Source organism: Diadema antillarum, unplaced genomic scaffold (genome assembly GCF_040938485.1).
Source record: "Diadema antillarum isolate AM-2024a unplaced genomic scaffold, OU_Dant_1.0 seq00000369_RagTag, whole genome shotgun sequence".
Taxonomy (NCBI): domain Eukaryota; kingdom Metazoa; phylum Echinodermata; class Echinoidea; order Diadematoida; family Diadematidae; genus Diadema; species Diadema antillarum.
The window spans coordinates 681,770-697,120 of NW_027271370.1; the positions used below are offsets into that span (position 1 = coordinate 681,770).

Below are 15,351 nucleotides of genomic sequence, written 5' to 3' on the forward strand. Positions count from 1 at the left end.
GTTAAATACCAACAAATTGATGGTTTATCCTCTGGATACATTACTCACAACCTCTTTTATGCCTTTGCCTATCACACTGTCTATTTCTGTATAATCTGCACTCTAGTATCTTGGAAACAAAAACATTCCTCCCTAAAATATGAAAAAGTGCAAATAAACATCATCTTGGCCAGCTAATCCTCTGATTATCAAATCATTGACTATCATTGGTACCAATATGCTTCACATGTGCTTCTGACCACTTAATAATATCTTCACATTGATAATGTTTTCTTTTCTCTCATTTCCTGGCCCTCTCTTATCTCTAATTTTTCATCCACCACCCGAACTTCTTATCTAGTCATCTATCCCTACACTAATATAAGTACCTACCTCCTTTTTCTCTTCCCATTCACATCAGTTTAAATTTATAGGCATTCGAGAACTCAATTATAATGAGTATGCTTATTTGGGTGTAATATCTTGATGGTGGAAACCACTCAATTTTGTTCTTGTCCTATGTTGTTGTTTTTTTTTATCTGCTGTTATCGATTTAACTTGACATGTGGATTCTATTTACACAGTATTTTCATGTACTTCCTCAAAAGAAAACAAAACAAAGCAAAACAAAACTTCCTTCTCTGAAAATTCATACTCTCTACAATGTGAACATCTTCTCAGAAATATGACATGTGCATGGCCCAACTTGTAAATAGGAATGATGCACTGAGCTAATGCACTGTTGTGTAGTGATGTAATTACAAAAGCTTAACATCAAATGTAATCCTCTAGCTTGAGAGTGTGAGAATGATAGACAGAGCATCCCATTATACATGTAGCAAATACAGTTTTCTGACACTAACCAAGATAAACCAATTTTCACATCAAGGTGATTAAGGAGTGGGAATACACAGCAAATAAAACACCATGGACTTGCCATTTAATCTTTGTAATCAGGTGAAACTCTACATGAAAATTTGTCTGAATTCTTTTAAGAAGATTTGTACACTGTTGTTCCCCTTCACACATATTTTGCCCATCTACATCAGAATAATACACAAATCAGCAAGCAGAACTGAGTAGTGTTTGGTAAAGCACACACATTTTCCTCCATCAAGCTATCAGGTCCATAGCTAAATCTTCAGTTTCCACTCATAAACTTGACCCCTTCCCAACCTGTTCCCTCAAAGTGTAAGAGAGATTTTGAACAGAGATGCTTGTTGAAAACATCCCACCATCATGTTCGAAGAGCAGTAAATTTGATACTGAAGAACAAAACACTATGATCGACTGCCGGACTTATTGTCTGAAACTTTGTTGCGAGCGTGTGGCTGTCTCTCACATGTAATGTTATTTGGCAGCAAACAGCTTTCATGCTATCACACACTCCACACATCAACACAGCAACAAGTGTGAGATGCTTTACCCATGGGTATGTCATGTTCTTCCTCTCACACTCGACCTGGTTCAAGAAGCACACCAGCCAATGTCGGATTTCTTTTCACCAATTGACACCACTTGTCACAGTACCTAACTCAACAGGCCACAGCATGAAACCAGCTTTCACATTACTGCCCTTCACTGCCCTGACTCACACTGTGGGTCATTCCTTGTCTGTCCTGATGCCAGCCAAACAACAACTACTAACACTTGATGCCAAAGGACACAGTGAGGGAACTTTTGCTGCTCATAAAATACTCCACACTGAAGGCATAACATCATCAAAAGACACAGTTTTTCTCATGAAAACAAGGCAGATTGAGGAAAGATTTTCTTACAAGGCACTGCATTACATCTGAAGGTGTTAAAGAATATAGTATATGGCTATCACATTATTCACAGTCCTGAAACTTTTACACCACTCATACAAATGAAAGAATTTGACAATGGCATACAAATTCTGATATTTCAATACAAAAGTACAGAATGACTACTTCAATGTGATATGTGCAAACCACTCACAATGACACAGAAAAGAATATCATCAAAATGTGACTTTTGGTACTAAAATCAAATGTTTGTCTTTCTTAAATGATGTCAAATCATCCAATTAGTTATATGGCTACTTGAAATGGTACCACATTCTTGCAAAATATGAAATAGATATTGAAGTCTGCTTGCAAGACATTCTCAAAAGTATCATAATTTTAAAGCATACTCAGTTCCAAACTATGAATTCATTAATTAATTTCAAATCAATCAGAAATTGAATCTGATTATTCATTAATGAATTTTTTAGGAATCAAGAAGCAGACGTAAATCATGAGTGATAAATTTTTCACAAACTTTCACACGATCATTTTCTCCCCATACAATCTCAAAAAGGTTTTAGGGAACTAACAATTGCAAATCATCATGTTTAGTGCCTTACACAGCATAAGTAGGGCCAGTAATACCAGCACAAATTGTTGGTACCAAGTGAAATCATTATATCTATTTCTAGGGTCTTAAACTTTTCATTATTGTCACTTTCCATCTTTATTTTTGTTCTTCTCCTCATCATTATAATTGTTGTTACTATCATTATCACTACCATTATCATAATCATCATAATCATCATTCCCATCGACTGACATCATAGGATTATGACTGTCATTTATGATTATGAATGTTGATATCCATATATGTCAACAGTTGTAGCGATTACAGCAGTTAAATTAACACTATGATGCTGTAAAGCGAACTTTACTTGTATATGTTGTATGATAGAAATCATGACCAACAGTAGCCTAAAATCAGACACACTGTCTATGACATGCTGCAGGGGTGGGCAGCACAGCTCAGCATTTCTGCAGTTCACAGCCAAGAGGAAGTGATCAGGCAGGGTGGGGGCACAGTGGGCAGGTTGCAGGAAATTGCATGGGAAGCACTGGGAGGCAAAGCCTTGTCAACACAAGACACCCGAGAGCTTTTACCGAGACAATCACACTTTGGGAAAGAGGCATCATGCTCTCTCTCTCTCTCTCTCTGTCCCTCTCTCTCTATATATATTTCTCTTTCTCTCTATCTCTCTCTCTCACCACTCACTATAAACTCTCACACACCAAAATGTTAGTTTGTACATCCTGTATGTAGTGTTCATTGATAAGTTTGGATTATGACACGAAGATTCCATGACCTCTCTCTTTTTTTTTTTTTACAGCAATTGATCCCCTAAAGATTAAACGAAATGAAATACAAGGAAAATGTGTGAATGCTGGCAGCTGCTGCCAATGTGTCTCTGAAGGCTGTATGGCGATTATCAAGGGTGGCTGATTAAAGATGAAAGGCAACTTGGCAATGGGATACATTGGAGAATATGACCTTAATCTGGGTCAATCTCTCTTAGGCCACATTCATTCATGATGCATTATTGCATGCAATTTTAAATAGAAACAGAATCGGACTTAGAATCTGACAGGAATCTGTCATTCTTCTTTCTAATATTGATGAAGGCTATCCAAGGCCATCTTCCATGCAGAGGCAAGAGAGCAGTATAACAAGTATAACCCAGACTTCAGCTTGCAGGAAAATTGTTCCTTGGTTTTAAGAATTATGAATATTACTGATGGTAATGACAGTCAAAACAGAAATAATGATAATAGCAGTAGTACTTGTATCATGAGTAGTAGCAGTAATTTTAGTAATAAAAATGAAGACAATAATGCAACTGAATACTATTACTACTAGTACTACTAGTACTACTACTACTACTACTACTACTACAATAACGATAACAACAATAATAAGAATAATAATAATGATAATGAAATGACAATTATCCAATACAACAACAATAAGATAATAATGATGATGATCACGATGATATGACAAGAAGAATAATGGGGTACAACTTTTCAATTTGCTTTCATTTAAGAACAATAATCAGCAATACTTCATTGGTAAAGTGTGCCTGCCAAATCTTTTGTAAAGCAATAAGCCAGTTCACAGTTAGCTCATGGGCACATTGGTACAAATGACTTTTCTTTTTTCTCAATTGGTTAGGCACTTCACTCGTTTTCAAAGCAGCATGATGCATAAGCGTGCCCACAATTTTTAGAATTCACGTTCAAACAAGTATGAACTTACGCAGAGCAGGTGACAAGAATGGTCTGTCAATTGACACTTGGCAGACATTCATTTTATTGTTTTGTGTTGAATGCATAAACAAAGTCTTTCTACCAACATTGCTAAATATCAGGCTTGCTGTCAGGTGGATGTGATAGCAAGCACCATTTATAAAGGTTACATGAATAATCATTGCATCAGGAATGCTTATCTCAGTGAATTAAAAAACCAACGTGCCTGATTGTACAAATGACCTTTTTCTGCTCATGCGCAAAGTGGAACTGTAAACTGGCTTATTTCTGCCCTCACACTCTATAAAAGTTATGTATTCACACTAGGCTCCTCAATGTCTCCTTGCTGCATTCTTCATGAATGCACCATATTCTTCTTATTTTGCCCAAGATACGAAGTCCAACTACTCATCCAGCTTTAATTCATGTATAATGAAATAGTAACTTTTGACATTCTTGAACCCCCTTCTCTTATCTATTTTTAAATTCACAAAGGATACTAACATACATGTAAATGAAAATCTAAAAAATGCAACTGATGTAAGCATACCTGATGACAAAACATATGTCGTGTCTTCCTTCCCGTGAAAGTCAGACACGAGCCTGCCATTTTGCCATAAACTCTTTGGCTGTTGTGACATCCACCCCTACACTCAGCAGCCTGCTGATGGTTGTCATGACGATGGGGTTTTCTGCTGGTTCCCGGTCAGTGAGAAGAGTGACCATTCTGCTGGGGCAGGGGCTACTCATTTCAGCCAAGATCGGACTGCCATGCACAGCAAAGAAGTGAGCACACTCTGCAATACTGCAGAAAGTCCTGCAGGGTGGCAATGGTAACAAAATGATATTTATGCTACATAATTAGAATACGAACTTATACATCGCCGGCTGGGAACAAGAAGGGCGTTATTGGGTTCTCAGATTTGAGAATAAATAAGAATGTTTATTTAATCAAAAGTAGGTAGACTCAAAAGCACTGCTCATTGTCTACATCAACTGCGTGTGAACCTGTTGATAGTGAATGTATATGTGTGTCAGATGTGAGTGAGGGTCATAGTGTTATGTGTCTCTTCTTTTTTTTTTTTGCATACATGTACTTCAGTTCAAGTCTATGACAGAGGGTGAAACTTGCTTATATTTTTGGCTACACCTCACCTGACACTTTGGTCATCAATCTTGACAGTGGGTTTATCCTCAAAGGGTATACTCTCATCCTCCTTCTGAGCCTTCAGATACCTGTGATCAGATAGAGAACTCTGGTCAGCCATTTTGAGGGCTTTTCTTTCAACAGGTATTACCATGTACAGGAGCAGTGTGCATGCAACTGTCATTACATGACATTGCTAAAACATGTGACTTCAACAAAAATAATCAGAAATGACACACAAGCATGCATCTCGTGACTACTGCATGGATTATCTTCCCAATTTCTTTATACATGAGATTATCTAACTTCAAACAGGACAGTATTACAAAGGACTACGCCTCACCACATGATCTTATAGTTTAGATGTATCTAATAAAGAATTTGTATTTATTGCTTAGCTATCTTCGTCAAGTTCTTGTGCAGTCATTTTTAAAGATTATCTCTTACTTTGCAGTATAAGACTTTTCTGTTCGTGTTTTGTCACATAATGTAAAATAAAACTAGGCATACTGAGCGGCTTCTCTCAAGACTTCTGACATTTTATGACTACTGCAATCTAAGAGTACATTGAGGCTTAACCCTAAAGGGGCCGGGGGGGGGGGGGGGGGGGGGGGCAGAATCTGCCCCCCTCGACGTTTCGCGTATAATTCTTTAACGCGAGAAGACCTCGTCTCAAGGCTTCTTGACTTTCTTTGTTCAAGTCTCGCGCAACTTTTGAGACCAAATTTGCAACGTCCGCGCATATTTCAACGAAGCCACGCCCATTTTTGTAACGGCATGTCACCCCAAAATGGGCACAATTTTGTGATTTTGTGTACATTTTCTGTGGAAAACAGTCTGTCATGTAAGTCATAAAAACCTGATTATTTTTACAATTGATCACTTTCATTGATTAATTTTATGCCAATTATGGTAGAAAAGTGGTCAGTGACAATTTCCAATAAAAAACAAAAAAAAACACAAGTTGAAAAACACAGAAATACATAAGAAAATCTGAAAACAATAAAATACATAAGAACTAAAATGACTTTTGGAATTTTTTGTGATGTACAATTGTTGAATACGCCAAAACAGATTTACAGACCAAAAAGTAGGCTCTCAATGCTTTTAATTGGTAGGCTAAAATGTGATCTTGAGCTTAATTTGCATAATTAATTGATTAAGATTAAAAATTGATTGTTTCAAAAAATATTATGGCACAATCTTGTAGATTATGACGTGAGTGTCACGCATGCCAAATCCGCCCCCCTCCGGTTTTAGCATAGCCAAAAAAGCCCGGCCTGATTAGGGTTAAAAAGTGACCATGACACAAGTTGATGTAGAAGAAAATATCTACAAAAAACAAGCCATTTATAGATAATTAAAGAAACAAAAATAAAAGAGATATATTTTAGAAACACCCTTTACAACTTCAGCAACATATTTTTTTGTATACTCCAAGTGGGGCTTGCCTTGGTGATAAAGAAAAAAAAAATCCTCACTGCAATTTTCTTATCTATGCTGACCACATTTCAAGGGCTATTCATGATACAGCACCAGTGTACCTACATGAGTTTATAGAGTTAAAATTATCATCTCAAACATTTTACAATTTCCAAAGTTCTCAGGATCAAATACTGTTGAAATATCCTTCAGGGAGTAAAAAACTACCCTTGGGCGTTCATGTATGCTGCTTCGAAATAATGGAATAATCTCCCTCTGTTTGAAAGGCAAGCTACTACAGTTAATGGGTTTAAGACCAGGTTTATTCAAGCGTATGGCGCAATGTGTCTTTTGCTAGTCACCTGGGGCAAAACCACAAGGGGTCAGCATTATTCACACGTTTTCTTGTGTGGGTGGGCAGGGGGACCACTTCACCTCATTAGCACCCTGAGCTTTGTGATTAATGAATGAACTGGGATCTTTTACGTGTGTGAGTCATGGCTAACTCACATACATGTATATAGGTCCTCCATTTAATGTCCTATCAGTGGGACAGAGTGTTTTGCCTCTTATCGGAGGGGACAGAATTCTTACAAACAACATTGCTCAGTGAGACTCAGGAATCGACCCTGGTTCCCTTGAGTCTGGAGGCAGATGTGCTACCAACTGAGCCCTATCCACTGCCCAAGACCAGGTTAGAAACTCATCTTGTGAAGAATGCCACTTAGATTTCCATTAGACCTACTATAATCATGACTACTATTTTGTAATGTGCATCAGGGTATATCATACTAGCTGCGCAGTATACGTATATCCTATATTTTTATTATCATTATCATCATTATCATCACACAAGGTGATAAACAGACATAAATTGAGAAGGGTAGTTCTCTTGTTAGCTCTGCCCTGTTTGGCTATCCTTCTTATGTTTTATCCAGTGTGCATGTGACAACTGCTGTCATATCGATAAAGCTTTTCTCAAGGTTAAGAGCCACATTCAGAGTGCATGGTACAGTCAATGGGCAACAGAAGATCAAATTTGACACTTACCTGTTGCCATTTTGAAATTCTCTTTCCATGAATTTAATTGCATCACGCGCTCTGGCCTGGCTTTTCTTGTTGACATCAAGTTCAGCAATGACTGGGGATAGAGAGACAATAAATAGCATAAAACTTACAATACATGACCAAATGATCACTTACAGTGGCAGCTGATGCACTCTTTTAAGTGTATCTACACATTCAATGTCTAAACCACTTTTTCACATTTGTTTGGTTTATTTGCAATGACAAAATGATAGAATTACAATGATAAAAAGATGTACAAAGATGCAATATCTATGTTTTAGATAACAATATATATTTACAAGACAACTGATAATATATTATGAAATGCAATGTGATCAAGGCCTTGAGAAGAGTAAGATTACACCAGAAATAAGGTATAAGTGTTCATTATAAATGATTGGGCATATGCATGCAAGCGGGGAGGGGGCTTCAAGATGATATATTAATTGTACAAATGTATCTTACAATGGCAGCCATCAGGTAAGCTACCTAATGAAGTTCAATTCAAGGTCATGGAGTAACCACACAATTTATTGACCTCATTGTCCAAGGTAAGTGAAAATTACCATGACCAATTACAAAGAAATGTTTTGAGAAATTATGGGGATACTCATAGATACTACTTTCTTTAGCAATGCACTGCATACGTTGAGATAATGGAGAGTAAAAAGAAGAATACGTATGAAATATAATAGATATGAAAGAAGACACAGAAAAAGATTCAGCAATGTTTGCAATCTATGATGAAACTGAGTCGATAATAAATAACATAAATGAAAGTATCAGAGAAAGGCTATGGCAAGAGTAACCATCTCTTTCAAATCTCTACGAGAATGAAATTTACACAGGTATGGAAATATGATGACTGAAAAGGAACTAAAAGGCAAGGACGGAGTAATCATCAATAGAGGACAATCATCAATGACAGTGACAAGGACACAGGACAAGGACACAGACGCTTTTGATTAGTTAAATAGTCTGTTAGATCCTTAGAGAGACAAGGAGAGAGATGAGGCCTGCTTGAATCTCCTATTCTCTGGGTTAGATGAAGGACTATCTCTGACGTTCACCTGCTTTCGGTATGACTACAATGAAGCGTGATGTTGCCACGAGTGACCGCAGCATAGCAAGCTGATTGGTCAGAACAGCAGTGACAGGGATCAGGAAGGGTGAAAGGGGGTCATCCTCCATCGGATCAATTGTGCCTTCCAGTTGGTTCACCTCTGACTGTGAAATTGAATGAAATAAAGTCCTGTCAAATTCTACACTGTACCGTATATCCCAAACAAAAAATTACGATAACTTCAAAAATAGCAAATCAATCCAAATACAATTTCAGAGTATTATACTATAACTTATTACCCATATCTTACAGAAAACCCCATTCAATTTGCTTCAGTGGTCAAAGAGAAATGAAGATCTTTGTAGAGCATGTCAGGAATCCCTTCCCTCCACGTTCTGTCCATTGTATTCACACATCAATATGCAGTTCCAAGAGCATCCAAGTGCATCCAAACCTGTTCACAGCAGCCACCTGTCATATACAGCACTAACCCCCCCACCCCCAGGAAAAACCATGTTTGAGACCTCATGCAAATCAGAAACCAACCACCAAGTTTGTATCGCGCAATAGACTTTCAGCTGTATACAGTAGCAGTAGACCCACATGTAGCTGCAGCCAAGCTGATAATTCAGCATGTTTTTCTGCTTTTCAGCCATACTGGTCAAGCATGGTGAAAAGATCGATGGTCACTACCACTGCATTCAGTCGCCATTCAGGCCTAGTAATGTACGTAAAAAATGTTGTTATCACTTGTTATTACAAGTACCTCATTCATTGGCATACACTTGCCTACTAAATGCACATACATATAGATTGTGTACAAATATAATACATGTAAATGTGTAAATATATGCATGGGATAGGCACATAATGTTGGACTGCCTGTCTATAAATGCCATTCTTTTCGTCTCCCCCGGGTGGCCACTATTGACAGGTTTGACTGTATATCAACATGTATTATTGGTGAGGTAGCTGTCTGTGACAAGTCTCGAAGTGATTTGTGTTTCAATCTTAGATGTGCATGAATACATATATTATGGCCCCGTAATACTCGAAAGAAATAATTGGAAATTATGGGTTCATGGTACGCAAACACATACAGTCCGACCTCTCATATCTGGCCTCCCTTTATCCTGATCTCTCTATTATCCGGATGCAATCTCGCGGTGTTTTTTTTTTTTTTTTCTTCAATCTAAAAATTATGGGGAAACAAACTCAAACAAAATTCCTCCACACACTCACATGAATTACATATCATTCCCAACATAAATAACATACAGTTGTACATTCACATCAAATTTTCATCTAAATAATATGCATTGTGACATTCACTACCCCCAAATATCTGCAAGAACATGGACAGAAAACTTTTCATTGAATCAGGGCACAGTACAGGCAAGCGTTTATTGAGCACATTATCAGAGAATTCTGAATGCAGACCAGCTGACGAGGACGTGATATGTGCTCCTCTCACTCTCATAAGCATATAGTCTGTCCAACAATAGTAGACTTCACTGAGCTGTGATGATCAAATTTTTTCATTCAGTTTTGTCGACTCATTCTCTTTCTTTCCAAGACCTGCTTGATACATTCCTCAGTATTTCAGCAGGTAAATCATCCCAAGAGACAACAAATTGATTTCATATTGGTAAAAAAAAAAAACAACAACAACAAAAACTCGGCTATAATACTGTGCTTATAGCAAAGAAAGAGTTTCAGTGTACACTATTTGTAATAAATAGGTTACATGTAGCTACCATTGGGTGGGCAGCTGTTGTATTAAACATTGAGTCTCCCATATATTTGGCCAAATCCCTTATCAGGATGAGAGAGCGCCTGTAACGACGGGTCCGGATAAGGTAGGTCAAACTGTAACACACAGAGCACTTGCTGCTAATTTGTACTGCAGTAAACCATCACAAAGCCAGAGCAATTATTTCCTCATTTGGAAGCTAACTTATACTACTGGGAGACCTTGAAAAGTCTGGCCATGGCGGTCCTTCAGGAGGTAATAAGCAAAAAGCATTGATGTTCTTGTTGGTGGGCAATGCATGAAATGACAGCCAGACTGTGTCACTCTGTTTTCATCAGTCTCACACTGTAGGGTCTTTGCAGTGACTGATGTTGCAATCACAATTTCAGCATCATATGCTGCCAAAACTGGGAAAAGTTCGTCAGTTTCTGGATTCTAAGACCACTAAAAAGTTTGTTCAGGCCTTTGTTATGTCATCTAGACTACTGTAATAGTTTATTGTATTATATCTCAGACTCACAACTACATTAACTACATACAATTCATAACGCAGCTGCAAGATTGATTACCCGCACGAAGAAAAATTCTCACACAACTCTCATTTTGAAGCAGCTATATTAGTTCCCTATCCAATCACGCATATTTTTTAAGATGCTGTTACTGACTTATCAGTGCCTGTATTCAATGGCACCAAAATATCTCAGTGAGTCCTTGGTAAGGTACGCTCCCTCTCTTAATCTCAGATCGGCTCAGAAAAATCTTCTTTAATGTACTGTCATCACAACTAAGTTCAATGGTGAGCGATCTGTTGTTCATGCTGCTACCATACTGTGGAACACTGTTCCATGTTATACACAGGATTTAAATTTCAAAACTGTTCTCAAGACATTTCTGTTTAAAAAGAATTATGATTGAGTTTTGGTTTTGCAAACCGCAACATCTACGGTACATACAATACATTATTTTCCTTTTTCCATTTTCAATCCTCTCCCTTAAAGTGCATAGAGACACTATGGTAGTGATATGCACTGTGTAAGCACTGTATTATTATTATCAAATCTAAATTGATTGAGCTGGTTTGGGTGCAAACAATAAACTATGACACTTACAAACATAGATAGGAGTTTCTGCAAGTGTAAGGTGTCTCCGATATATGTTGTAATGTTTACAGGGTAACTACAGTATAAAAACACAAATTTTCATAGTCTGCTAGTAGCTTTTTCAGGGAATTAGAAATAGAAGAAACTAGAAATGTCGCTATGGCGACTGGTATGCCTCCGCCATAATGCATGATTCTCCTACTAGGTACAGATAGTACATGTGGACAATGTGTGATTACATTTTCACAAAAGTGGCAAAATATTAAAACGACAAGTTTGTCACAAATGTGTTAAATGTTCACCTTCCTTGACCTAGGTTTAATTGGATGAATAGGAGAGCATGTATTTGGGAGTTAAGGACTTTGACTTGACTTTGACCCATTCATATGTTTATGCATTGAGTTATTTTCAAGGTACGGAGAAAATGTGCAATTTCTGTATTGAATAGTAAATTGTTACCATTTTCATCTGGCCTTTGACCCTAAAATTCATAAAATAATCACTGTCAGGCAGAACATGCATAAATATGTAGTAAGTTTCAAGATAACTTGAGCCACTTCCGAGATATGGAGGAAAAGCTTAGTTCAGCACTTTCACTTGATATTTGACCTTTTGACCTTTGAGGCAAAAACAAAAGAAAAAAAAAAACTTTCCAAAGAATTTCTATTAGGTTATGCATGCATACACCCAAGTGTAAAAAATATGATAATCCTGCCAGCATTGCATAAACATGATGGAAATAGTACACTTTTGAAGTGTTTCCCTTGACCTTTGACCCCTGACCTTTGACCCCATGAACCCTAAATTTTCTAGATAATCACTGCCAGTCAGTACATGTATATACCATGTTCCATGAAGATACCTTGAACAATTTCCAAGGTACAGAGGAAAAAGGTGAAGTTTTAATATTTTTACTTGACCTTTTGACCTTTGACCTTTGACCTCATGACCTAAATTTTCACCAGAGAATCTTAATTGGGTAATACATGTATACACTAAGTTTCAAGAAAATATCTTCTGGCATTGCATTGATATGGTGGAAATAGTGAAATTTTATGTATTTGACCTTGACCTTTTGACCTTTGACCTTGAGCATGTGCACCCAAAAGTTGATAGGCACAACTTCACTCCCTAATACACATACATGCTAAGTTTCATTAGGATACCTCAAAAGGTTTTTATAGTTACCCTGTCCACAAAATTCATTACGGACGGACGGAAGGACGGACGGACGGACGGACGGACGGACAACCCGAAAACATAATGCCTCCGGCACCACTTCGTGGCGGAGGCATAAAAACAACAAAACAATGGTAAGGACATAGTTCATGAATCATGCTGAACTCAATCTTGACTTTTCATCATCCAACATTAGCATAAACTGCCAATAACATGGACATATACAATGCAACTAGATAAAGTGGAACAAAACAATATCTTTAACGCGATCGGAGCTGCACGTGAACTCCCTATTATTCAAAATTGCCATCAGTGAAAGACAATGTATCGTTCGCACACGCTGCATATTATCTTAGTTTGTTTTCGGTAAGTTGTGAATTGTGTATGTCAATATCGATAACACAGAATTTAAGTCTAATTAATGAAGATTGTCTTTAATGAGTTTGAGGTGACAAAAATTATGTAAAGTATCAAAACTCAATGCGATCGCAATGTTCGCTGTGTGCTCGCTTTGTTGTTGTGCACCACCCTGGTGCAGCCCTGTCGCTTTTTACACCGACTGGGCTGTGTATAGTTAAAAACCAATATGGTTTAAGTCAAGCCACTTTGACTCAGTTCTACTGTCTAAGCTAGACCACTTCATGTTACAACTGACTTCAAGGAATAAAACTAAATGAACTGAATAGTGAGAGATTTTCCTTTATTGGACTAAAATAAGAAGGTTGAGTAATATGAAGTGATGAGGGTCACATCAACATATGCAAATTACATGATGTCAGTATCTCACTAGTCATTTTATGACTCACAATGTTTCTTCAATTTTTGTTTTCATTTTAGGGTGGTTTATTTCTTTGAAATACTTGAGCAAATGTAAACAAGTCCTCCCATAATAAGTCACCATTGGCAAGTTATAGCAACCCTGGAAAAAAATGATATGAGTTCTGAATGAAGAGAGAGAGATAGAAAAAAAAAGGAACTTTGAATGAAGAAATTTGATTACCTAAATCTTATTTTTGGTGTCTTCATCAGAGGCAAAATAAGATTCTGCTTGGATCAAAAGCTGAGGCTCCTTTTGACTCCATTTTACCCCAATGTCTCACTACTACTATTGGTTAAGCAGTTTTCAGCAGCTTTTACAAAAAATCTGTATCTTATTTTTTGGTCTGATTGTAAAGCAACTTTCATTTTTCTGTTAATTTATTAACAAGTCAACTTGAATATGCAGTGAAGTTCAATTTTCAGGGTGTAAATATTTCTTTACTACAAGCCATAAGGATTCAAACTGACAGTGATATCATGATGCTAGCAAACATTTCAATGTCCTACAAAATCCAGTTCTTGTTTGAGCACTTCTGCCCTCAACACTCTTTGATATTACCTCAAATTACTTTTTGAAAAAAAAAATGTTTGATCTACTACATGTCATGTACAGACTCATATACATGCATAATGCAAAATGTGAATGCATATAATGGTTGCCTTTCATTCTCACACTTTTAACTCTCCTACTCAAAACTTTGATTTGAATATTGTGAACACTATGAGCTCACTAGATACTCTATAGATTTTTAGAGTAAAAATACTGTGATATTCACTTACGGTATCAGTAGGTTAGCTAGTGTACTCATGCACTCTCATCAACTGGTACTTATACATGTATATCAATGCTCTATGCAATCATTTAAATTCATAATTTGAAAAGATTATAGGCAAATCATCATTTAGAGTATACAGGCATAATCTTCAAAGAATGAGGCATGTAACTAGGGCACATCTCAGTGAGCCCAGTCTAAAAATGAATCTATTTGATGACTGAAAGCGAGGGAGGGGGGACCTACCTGAAGGCGAAGCTGGGCCATTTCCCTCATGACTTTTTCTCTCCGCTCATCTGCACATGAGGTGATTTCCTCAACTTTCTGCTCATCTAGATCGATCTTGGCATCTCTCTAGTGGAAGAAGAAAAACATGATATGAACTCTCACAGTTTGTAAACAGAAAAAACTAGATATATCGCTATGGCTACTGATATGCCTCCGCCATAATGCATGGTTCTCCTAATAGGTCTATAGTACAATGTCTTGACAATGTGTGATGACAGTTTCACACAATTGGCAAAATATTAAAATGACAGGTTTGACACAAATGTGCTGAATGTTCACTTTCCTAGAACTAGGTTCAATTGGATGAATGATTAAAATGTCAGAGTGCAGGTATTTGGGGAACTGATGATTTTTACTTGACTTTTGACCCTTTTATAAGTTTATGCATTGAGTAATTTTCAAGGTATTGAGAAAAAGTATAATTTCAGTATCAAATGGGAAAATAGCATTATCTAAACCTGGTCTTTGACCTTTGACCTCACAGTTCCAAAGAGAATCACTGTTAGGTTGAACATGCATAAATAAGTAAGTTTCTTGATAATACCTTGAGTTACTTTCGAGATATGGAGGAAAAAGTGCAATTTAGCACTTTCACTTGACCTTTTACCTTTTGACCTTTGACCTCTTGGCAAGAAACTTCCCCAAAAATATATATTGGGTAATACATGCCATACATCAAGTTTTTTTTTAAAAAAAAAACCT

The 15,351-nt window shown here is 37.1% G+C and overlaps 1 protein-coding gene across 2 annotated transcripts in view; it reads right to left on the reverse strand.

The window, feature by feature from the left end:
* Positions 1-15,351, reverse strand: part of LOC139731386 (nonsense-mediated mRNA decay factor SMG5-like) — a 55,282-nt gene that overhangs the window by 2,064 nt on the left and 37,867 nt on the right. The window contains exons 16-20 of one of the 2 annotated variants that reach the window (XM_071642274.1): positions 14,608-14,715; positions 8,745-8,901; positions 7,657-7,747; positions 5,193-5,273; positions 4,588-4,854 (exon numbers count right to left, since the gene is read on the reverse strand). In XM_071642274.1, coding sequence (XP_071498375.1) covers positions 4,629-4,854; positions 5,193-5,273; positions 7,657-7,747; positions 8,745-8,901; positions 14,608-14,715 — 663 coding nt within the window. In that variant the 3' untranslated portion in view covers positions 4,588-4,628. Of the gene's footprint in view, positions 1-4,546; positions 4,855-5,192; positions 5,274-7,656; positions 7,748-8,744; positions 8,902-14,607; positions 14,716-15,351 lie in introns of those variants that run through there. The other variant, XM_071642273.1, reaches the window with a different exon arrangement.